Raw genomic sequence first — 10,704 nt, 5'->3', positions numbered from 1 at the left:
GGACTTTGAGGGAGTGTGATAGTTTGGATAGATGTTGACCATTTTGGATATATACCATCTGTGAGGTAATATGCCAACTTATACATGTGGTTGTTGACCATGTACCTCACCCTGGGAGCTCGACCTTCTAAAAGGTCATCAAACAGAGGAGATCGATCGAGGACATTAAGATCATTTAAGGTACCTGGAAGACCAAAAAATGCGTGCTAAATCCAAAGATCTTGTGAAGCTACGGCCTCTAGGACAATAGTCGGTTTTCCGTGGCCACGGGCGTACTGTCCTTTCCAAGCGGTTGGACAATTTTTCCACTCCCAGTGCATACAGTCAATGCTCCCGACCATCCCAGGAAACCCTCGTTTCTCTCCCATATCGAGTAGTCGTTGAAGATCCTCTGCTGTGGGTCGTCGCAGATACTCATATCCGAATAACTGTATTATCCCATCAGTGAAATGATGTAAACAAGAAAGTGCAGTGCTCTCACCAAGTCGGAGATATTCGTCAACCGTGTCAGCCGAATTTCCATAAGCAAGTAGACAAATTGCTGCCGTACATTTTTGTAGTGCAGTAAGACCCCACCTACCCGTTGCATCTTTTCTTTGCTGAAAGAATGGAAAGAATTGTTCAAGGCCATCGACAATACGTATGAATAATCCCTTATTCATGCGGAATCGGCGTCTGAAAGTTTGTATCGAATATATCGAATGGTCGTCGTTGAAGTAGTCATTGCTTAGCTGGTGCTGTCCTCCTTCGCGGTGTCGTTCAGTATAACTACGGGTCCTTTGCGGTATGGGTTCGGCCTCCACTATATCGTCGTAAATTTCGTCAATGAAATCTTCGATAATATCATCCAATCTCTCCTCGATTTCATCATTTTCATCAGACGAAGATGACGACATTGCTTATCCTGCTGGATAAATAATAATTTGCTTAGAAGGTTTCTTATATTTTTTTTTCTTATAAGTTAAAAATATTTAGATTTCTTCTACTTTTGAATCTTTTCTATTTTTTTTTCTTCTACTTTTAAATATTTAGATTTGTTCTACTTTTAAATCTCTTCTATTTTTTTCCTTATAAGTTAAAAATATAATAATTTCTTCTAAGTTTGAAAATCTCTTCTATTTAGTGAATCTGATATATTTTTTTTTTCTATTCAATTGGAGTTTGTTATAACTTTTAAAAAACCAGCGACTAGTAACTTTTAAAACTAAACTTTACTAAATGGTTATGATGAAACAAAAACAAGAAGCAAGTAGCGAAACCTGATTATTACAATGGTTATGGTAATAACTTTCAAAAACAAGAAAACAAAAATAAAAACAAGAAGCGAAACCTGATTATGGTTTTTTTTTTCTTTGCTTTCGTCGAAATGACGATTTTTTTCTCGCCAATACCAAACACAATCGCGCCTCCGTCCAATCTCTTTCCGCCACGTCGCCCACGGACCGGGTCCGTCAAGATGCAATTTACGGATCAATCCGTCAAATGGGCTGGGTTTATATTAATTAAAAAATCCAAAAAGTGCAACGGACCGGGCTTACGGATTCGTTGTCATGCCCCGTTGCAAGGGCTCTTAGGTTTGTTATGGTGACTTTGATGCAAAACCAAGTTTTATGACATTTTTTTTTTAAATTTCTTTTTGCTGAGTTTACTTTATAAATCCGTTATTTTTTCCATCAAGCGAAAATATCTAAATAAGAACTACAATAAGAACTATGTTAGGTTTGTTATGGTGACCTGTTTCTATCCTTCTTCTGGAGATCGATGTGCTCTTCACCTTGGAGTGCAATCATCACGTCTACTCCCTCACCTTTGTCTCGACTTTTGGCTTATGTTTGAACTTCTGGTCATCTTTTTTCTTAGATATCTAGTAGTTTTCTTTTATGACTCTGGAAAGATTTCGATCTTTGCCGGCTTGTGGCTCCGGAAGAAGAGTGTTTCTTGCCGGCTTATGTGTACTCGACTGTATTTCACCAGTTTTAATATAATCTATCAGATGGAAAAAAAAACTAAAAAAATACTTTTCGAAGTGAATAAATAGTTTAATAAATAAAAAATGTATAGTTTCTATATTCGAGGTGAAACTGGAAAATACACAGTTGAAAATAGACAGAATGTTCTTAGTAAGAGATGTATTTCGTCAACATTTAGTAAGAGATGTCTTAGGTCGCTCTCATCTGTGTTTCATTTCTTTAATCATTTTATTTTCTTTCCATCTTCTTCTTCTTCCTCAATGAGCATTTGTTGTTCATATGAAATCAAGTCAACGGAGCTTCCTGTTTGCAAAGTTCATTCTTGTTTTCTAAGATATAATATTTTTGATTCTCAAATCTCTGTTTTCTGACTTGCTAACATCAAAAGATCCCATCATTTTGGCATAGATTTGCTTTTTCTCTGAGCTCAACCCAATCCAAAGAACATCCACTTCAGTCAACTCTGGTTCTGGATCTGTTTTCCCACAGTTTCAGACCAAACCCACATCAAAAGCCTCAAATCTTGAATCTAGTTATGGTAGCAGAAGACCAAAGCCTCGAGAACAGCGGATCCATCCACGTGGACAAAGGAGAAAGTCGTTTCCGTAATGTAATATGTGGTCCAGTCCGATGGATAAAGATGCTGTCCAAAGAGCTTCACTGGAGCTTTGTCTTCGGCGTGGTCTCACTCTACGGTATAAACCAAGGCCTCGGCGGCTCAATGGGGCGTGTAGCAACAGAGTACTACATGAAAGACGTTCAAAAAGTTCAGCCCTCTGAGTCTCAAGCTCTCACCGCAATCACCAAGATCCCATGGATCATCAAACCTCTTTGGGGCATTCTCACCGACGTTCTTCCCATCTTTGGCTACCATAGACGCCCTTACTTCATTTTGGCAGGGGTCCTTGGAGTGGTCTCTATGCTGTTCATTTCGCTTCATGGTAATCTGCACCTTTATTTTGCGCTTATGTGGATGACCTTATCAAGTGCTGCGATGGCTATAGCTGATGTGACTATTGATGCTTGTACTGCTTACAATAGCATCAAACAAAGTGCTCTTGCTTCAGATATGCAGAGCTTATGCAGCTTAAGCTCTTCCATTGGTGCACTTGTTGGTTACTTCATGAGTGGTATCTTAGTTCATCTTGTTGGCTCCAAGGTTAGTGATAAGTTTACTTAAAACCAATTTATGATAAGTGGATTAATCCAAATCCATTATATATATACTTATTCTCATCGAAGTTCCGATGTTGGAGTTAATATTCTCATACGTCCTCTCAAGATAATGGTTCTTGATCTCTATCATTAGTTGATTTCTCTCTAATGATGTCTTTCGTTTTTCCGACATCAGGGAGTGTTTGGCTTGCTGACATTACCGTTTGCTTTAGTATCTGTGGTGGGGATTGTGTTTAGTGAGTCACATGTTCCTGGTTTCTCTTACAAACAGGTAAAAGTTACACTCTGTCTAGGGCCGGTCTTCCTGAGATTTTGGGGACTATAGACAATTTTGTAAGCATTTATATAATTTTTGTTACAAATTTGGAAGCCTATATGTTTGTACATTTTTCTAAAATTTTGGGGGCCAAAGGCCAGGACTGGCCTTGACTCTCTCCTCACTTGCTTCGTTCTTTACCAACATGAGGTTATTGACTCTTTTTAGTGTCATTTCAGGTGAACCAGAGATTTACAGACGCAGGGAGAGCAATGTGGAGGACAATGAAGTGCTCAGATGTATGGAGACCTTGTCTGTACATGTACATTTCACTTGCTCTTAGTTTGAACATTCATGAAGGTCTCTTCTATTGGTTCACAGATTCAAAGGATGGTCCTATGTTTGCTCAGGTACTTCCCTAAAACAACAACTAGTTATGCGTCAATATGTTGAGAGCCTTCTTGGAGAAAAGATCTCACATTGAAAATATATATAAAAAGATTTAAGTACTATATAAGACATTTGGAACAATCCACTTAGCAACAATTAGTTTTAGGTTGGAAGCTATCTATTGTAACAGCCTGTCTGGTTTGTTTCAGGAAACAGTTGGTTTCATTCTCTCAATTGGTTCAGTTGGGTCTATTCTAGGAGCGACATTGTACCAGCTAGTCCTAAAGGACCATCCCTTCCGTGGACTTTGTCTGTGGACTCAACTTCTCTTTGCCTTATCAGGAATGCTTGACCTCATTCTTGTCCTGCGTCTCAACTTAAAGTTTGGCTTACCAGACTATCTATTTATAGTAGTGGACGAGGTGGTTTCTCAGATGATAGGACGTTTGAAATGGATGCCGCTGCTTGTCCTCACTTCAAAGCTTTGTCCTCATGGGATTGAAGGGACTTTCTTTGCGCTGCTGATGTCTATTGACAATGCAGGGATCATGACTTCTTCTTGGCTTGGAGGAGTGTTGTTGCATGTCCTCAAGGTGACGAGGACTGAGTTTGGTAATCTTTGGCTTGCGGTTTTGGTTAGGAATGTGATGAGGCTTTTGCCGCTGTTTGTGTTGTTTCTTGTGCCTAAGGGAGATCAGAACACGTTCAAGCTCCCAAGTGAGATCATGGGGGAAGATTCAGAAGAGGGAGATGAGAAAGAAGAGGCTAGGAATTTGGAGATGGCGTCTCTTGTTCATTCTGTTGATAGAAGATAGCTACTACAGTGTTTTCTTATTGTAGACAAAATGTGAAGCAAATGCTTCAGTTTTTTACAGCATTTTCTCTGAACTTTACCTGCACTGATACATAAGTGCAAATTTTTCTCAGTATACATAACATGTGTTGTCATTTTTTTGAATCTATCTCTGTCTCTGAGTCTCCCTTTGTCTCTGTCCCTGTCTCGGTCCAAGGCATGATCTCTCTGCCTGGTTTCCAGGCCTCTCTTTCTGCTCTGTTATAGATTTCTCTGCAGATAAAAGCACTGTTAATATTTACGTGAGGGGTTCACTGGACCATAACGAACATGAACATGGCCATGTCCTGGACTAGACCATACTCAAATGCTAATTTTAATGTTTGAGACGCACTCAGCACATGTATAATGCCCAAGTTACACATGAGTATAAAAAACTGAGCAAAAGAAATTGCAGACAGGGAGAACACGTTTCCCTTATTGTTGCATACTTGCATTATAAGTGGATGTAAGAAATTAAATATTTTCTTAATCACTTCGAATACATTGATGAAGTATTAAATCTGGATGTAATATACTCTCTCCATTTCAAAATAATTCATGTTTTAGTAAAAAAAATTATTTCAAAAAGATACATTTTGTATTTTAATATCTTTATTCGCTGATAATGATAAATTGTAAAATTTGAAAATTCTTTGTGTTTATTAAACTTCTATTAATTAAAAAGTTGTGTGAAATAGTTAATTACCAAATAATAGATTTATAATTAAAATTTAAAATATTTTATTAATATATGTGAAAACTTTAAAACATTAATCAGTTTGATACAAAGGGAACAGAGGAAGTACAATTTATATTAAAATAATAATTTAAGTTTAAAAGTGTTGAACCATCAAAAAGAATGATAAACATGTTACAGAATTATCAAAATTATATTTAAAAACAGTCATTTCATTCACCAGTTATTACATATGGCCTTAACCGCTAGTTTAGCCTTTATCCCTAATTAAACTATGATAAACAAGTTATATAATAAATTGTCTTTAATGAACCCATCTTCACGTGAGACGTTAACTCATGATAGTTTTGGAACTAATTAAGGTACCAAAAGAAACCATGTCGACGAGAAAAGAAAGAAAAAAACTGTATTTTATTAAATTGTAAACGTTACAATAACATTCATATCAATCGATCACTATATATTATCTAAGATACCAATCCCAAAAAGAAGCAACCAAGAAGAAGAAAAAAAGAAGATAAATTGTATTTCAACGCAAAAAAGAATGGAGAATAAGGCATCAGTCATGGGATTTCTCTTAATCACTACTTTGATATCATCTACTTATCCAAGTTTAGCCACAGAAAATGACGACAAACCATTGATTGATCCTGACACCAGTCTAGATGAAGCATTTGCACGCTCCCCGGGTTCAGAAGAATACAATATTAATGCGTTCAACAGTATACCAGCACCAGAAGCAAACTATTTCATGAAGAACTGTGCTAAGACGAGGGATGTTAAGTGTGACGACGAAGTACTGCTTGATCTTTTTAAAAACGAACCTATGTCGAGAGAATGTTGTCTCATGGTATTGCACAATGGGGGAGGTTGTAACATGTTAATTGCGAAGTTCAGCTCCAGGTTGTACCAACTAAGACGTTTCACTTCCGTTGCCAAAATTCTTCTTTTGAGGACTGAGAAAATTTTGAACAGATGTTCTGCTGAAACTTCTACACCATTGTCTGGTTAAAAATGTAATTGTTATTATTATTAACTAATGATTCCAAATCATTTTCAATTCAACTATTTATAATAATTCAATATCAATATATAATTTCTTATTGTTTTTTTTTATTCTATCAAATATGAAAACTGCATTGCAAGGAAATGTGATTATTAGTTATTAGATAAATTTTGGAGAACCTACAAAAAAAAAGAGATAAATTTTGGAGGAGTTCAGATCAGATCAGACAATAAGTCATAGACTGTGCATCAAAATGCTCAAAAGGAATTCATAGGAGATCATGAACACCAATTGTCTAATAGCTAAATGACTGAATCCGCAGCATCGGAACCCGTCTAGAATGAAGTTTACGCTTTCAAAAGTTTAGAATCTGTTAGGTAAAATCGAAAGCTAGGTCAACGATGATGAAACCGTTAGTTTCGGTGGTTCATATTCATATATATATAGCACATCTCTTAACAGTGAAGAAAAACGTCCCTTATATCTATAACGGCTAAAGGTTCACATCAATTTGACCAATTAACTCTAAATTAAAACGTCTAATGAATCCATACTTGCATGAGACGTTACAAGCAAAGCACAACATGTTAGTTTTGGAGCTAATTAAAGTTAGTAAACGTGTGTCGGTTAGAAAAAGGGACAAACATTTTATTTATTGAAAACGTTATACTTACATTCATATCAGTCGATCGATCACTACATATATTAGATACAAATTATTATTTTTCATTAATTGATGTGTCCTCTTCTCATCACACAGCAACGGTTGTCAATCTCTGGAGAGTCTCTTTTGTCATTATAGTGTTGATCCCAGATAAAAAAGGTGAGAAAAAAGAAAAAAAAAGAGAAAGTAAATTGTAGTTTGATAAAAAGAATGGAGAATAGGGCATGTTTCATGGGATTTTTCTTAGTCACAGTTTGCAGGCTCACCAGCTGGACGTAATTAAATACGATGGTGATGAGCTCAGCAAAGTGTCATCAAAAGACACAAACTATTTCTTTTAGCAAAAAAAAAAGGACACAAACTATATTATACTATTGTGCTAAGACGAGGGAGCTTAAGTGTAACGTAGATCGTTGCATGAGTTTTTTAAAAACGAACCTACTTCAAAAGATTGTTGCCTGAAAGTATTGCAAGTTGGGAAAGGTTGACACACTGCAATTACAAAGTATCTTTCAAAGATGTATAAACTCAAACGCTTTTCTTCCAAAACTCTTTTTTTCTTCTAGAACTGACAAAGTTTGGAATAAATGTTCTGCTTTGGTTGAATCTCCTACGCAAATTTCTAGTTAATTTATTTAAATGAAAATAAAAAATTTTGATCACTAAAGTTAATTGTTTTTTTTTTAATTTCAGTTAATTCTGTCATCCCAAGTATCTATGGTAATTTAAAATTAACACACTTCTTATCTATTGTTTCTAAAATAAATAATATTATGTTTTAATTAATTGTTTTGTCCCAATTATCTATTGTTTCTAAAATCAATAATACTATGATGATTAAATCTTTTTTTAAAATTCCCACAATTTATCAAATAATATATAGAGAATTAGCGACGTGTTGGTAACATATAACAACCATTAAAAGGAAGTACAAACAAATAATATAATCTAATAATTGTAAGGCCGGTCCTGAAATTTCGAGGGGTTCAAACAAAATAAAAAAAGTAAATTTTTATCAAAAAAAAATAGTCTATCTTTTTTGAATTATGCTTTTAATTTTATGGACTTTTCTAAATTTACTAAGCCACTAAATTTTTATATTATTTAGCCCATTAAATTAAAACAAGAAAACAATATACACTTTATATAATCACAAAAACAATATTATATATAAAAAATATTTAAATTTTTGATTCATGGGACTTGTGGTAAATATTTCATGTCTAGGGCTGGCCGTGAATCACTGCCTCGCTGTAAAATAAAGTACAGTAGAACTTTTATAAATTAATATTCAATAAATTAATAATTTTTATAAATTAATAAATTTCGCTGGTTCAAACTTGTGCCGGTTCAAAATTTGACAAAATCGATAAATTAATGAGATAATATTTTTCTAGAAAATTCTATATAACTATATGGTTCTCTTAAAATTATAAAATAATAATTTATATGTATACATATTTTATATAAGTAAGAATCTATTGTTATATTGTTTATTTTATATTCACAATGAAATTATCTTTATATTTTCTTTACACTTCATATATTTTTTATGAGATTTAATAATATTATATCTAAAACCACATTTAAATTATATACAATATATATTATATACAACAAATAATATAACAAAATTAACATAAATGTCAAATTTTTAAAAATAATAATTAATGTTTATACAATAAAATCAAATATTTTTCTTATTTTAGAATAAATATATCTTAAAATAAAAAAATCTAAATAATTATTTTTATAATTTAATATCTCTATAAATTAATATAATTTTAAAATTTTAATATTATTAATTTATAGAAGTTCTATTGTATAATTTTGTCGTCAATTATCAATGAAATCTTCCCGGGACAAGTGCCTACAAAACCAAGCCATACTCGTTTAATTACAACCACAACAAATATTAAACAAACATGTGTACGTAACCTTATGTATCTTTTTCTTACCATCATTCGTTTCTGCGGAATTCTATATTATGCATTATTGACAATGATGGCAACTAGAGAGATAAAATATTATTATTAACAAATTTTATGATTGATTGATAAAGTCTGTTCTTTAAAAATCAAGATGGATTAAGATCAGGAAAACTATATATTAAGAGAAAACCACATAAAACTATTTTATAACCAAAATTTTGATGATTTAGTGAATGTTTTGTTTGTTTGATCCAATAATGGTGTTTATGCTAAAATGTTTGTTGAATCAATACAATAAAAAAATCTAAAAATAATGATTAGATTCTTTGAATCTTAAGAAAAATCTTGAAATAATCAAATAAGAAATGAACATGAAAAAGAGTATAAAAGAGATCATATTGATTATAGATTACATTACAAAGATGTTTGAAGTGTAAAGTGAACCTATGAATCAATTAGATCTCTATATGAAAGTGTCTCAAGTCTAAGAATGGAGAAAGAGATCCCTAATCAAGAGAAAGATCTCTTTATTTATACAGTCTAGGGTTTCCTAGCCAAATGGGCTTAGTTCCTTGTCTTGTGGGTCTTGCTAGAAGATTAAAATCCACCCCCAACAGTAAGCCCCCCAAGTTCGTAGAGAAAGAGACGAGATTAATCTCTGCGAATTTTACGAATAGGGTTTATAAGACAATAAACTAGGCACATACCCATGTCGTAGACGATTGCCATGAACGGACTGTCGTGGTTAGGTTGCCATAAACGAAGTGTCATGGATGGCCTGTCCCGGGCAAGCTGTCGTTGACAAACTTCTGATTCCGATCGAACCTCCGGGGACGGTTGGGCGAACGATCTGTGAGGACAATGTTCTGAACCACCCGAAAGAATCGCCAAGAATGAAGTGTCAATCAACAAACTGCCAAAGACAAGTCGCCATAGACCTCGTCATGAACGTACTGCCATGAAAGAAACGACGCAATCTAATCGCCGTGGACGGGCGTGTCTTCGCGGTATTGTTGCGATAGGCGGAATGATCCCATGATGAAGTCTCGAGCTTTGATGAGTAGGAGACGTCAAACGAGATCAAAACGTCTTTGTCGAGGTCCAAGCTTAAGGAGATCAAAGCACCTTCGATGTGAAGAAGTGATCTTGTGAAGGTGGGTGGGATGCCTATCAAGATGACGAGATGATTGGTTAATCATTATCACCCAACTTGTGCCGAGATGATATCTCAAGTCTTTTCTCAAATGGAAGTTTTGGTCTCCACACTATAAGAAAAGTCTTGGTCTCCACTTCACGCTACTTTTGCTGTTGTTGATCAACGTTAGAGGACGTCTCTTATAACGGTGACGGAGATCAAGTTCTAGTTGCCGATGAACTTCGAACGGGAGCGGTGACCTGTCTCGCATACTGTGGAATCGCGACAGCAGCGGTAACGAGCTGGAGCATACCTTGCGAGATGTTGCAATCTCCACTTCTCAAAATGAGTTGTGATGAAGATGAAACACAACTGTTTCCGTTGGGGTTGGAAATAGACTCGGTGACCTCGCGACGAGTCTCTCTAGAGCATCTAGCTCACATGATCGCTACTGTCCGGGATTAGAGAGGTGACTGGAATGATCTTGGCTAGTGAATAAGCTTGTGAAGCTGAGTGGAATCATAACAGCGGAAGTGACAAGCTGGAGCAAACTGATGCGGTGTCACAAATCAAGAACAGAGCCGAACTCGTTTCTCAGCTGCCGTTGATGGAGCTTGGAAACAGTATGAGCTTTCATTGAATAA

General features: G+C 35.0%; 2 protein-coding genes across 2 annotated transcripts; one reads left to right on the top strand and one right to left on the bottom strand.

Annotated features, from left to right (window-relative positions):
* Positions 1–206: 206 nt before the first annotated feature.
* Positions 207–896, bottom strand: LOC106378951. The gene has a single exon (XM_013818995.2). The coding sequence runs from the start codon at positions 894–896 to the stop codon at positions 207–209; it is 690 nt and encodes a 229-aa protein (XP_013674449.2).
* Positions 897–2,111: 1,215 nt separating this feature from the next.
* On the top strand, positions 2,112–4,752 carry LOC106382623 (probable folate-biopterin transporter 2). Its single transcript, XM_013822655.3, has 4 exons — positions 2,112–3,129; positions 3,322–3,417; positions 3,642–3,812; positions 4,002–4,752. The coding sequence occupies exons 1-4, from the start codon at positions 2,506–2,508 to the stop codon at positions 4,605–4,607; spliced, it is 1,497 nt and encodes a 498-aa protein (XP_013678109.1). The 5' UTR covers positions 2,112–2,505; the 3' UTR covers positions 4,608–4,752.
* Positions 4,753–10,704: the final 5,952 nt, after the last annotated feature.

This window comes from Brassica napus, chromosome C2 (genome assembly GCF_020379485.1).
Source record: "Brassica napus cultivar Da-Ae chromosome C2, Da-Ae, whole genome shotgun sequence".
NCBI lineage: Eukaryota > Viridiplantae > Streptophyta > Magnoliopsida > Brassicales > Brassicaceae > Brassica > Brassica napus.
The sequence above is the reverse complement of the archived record's forward strand: the minus strand, read 5'-3'. Positions and strand labels throughout refer to the sequence as shown.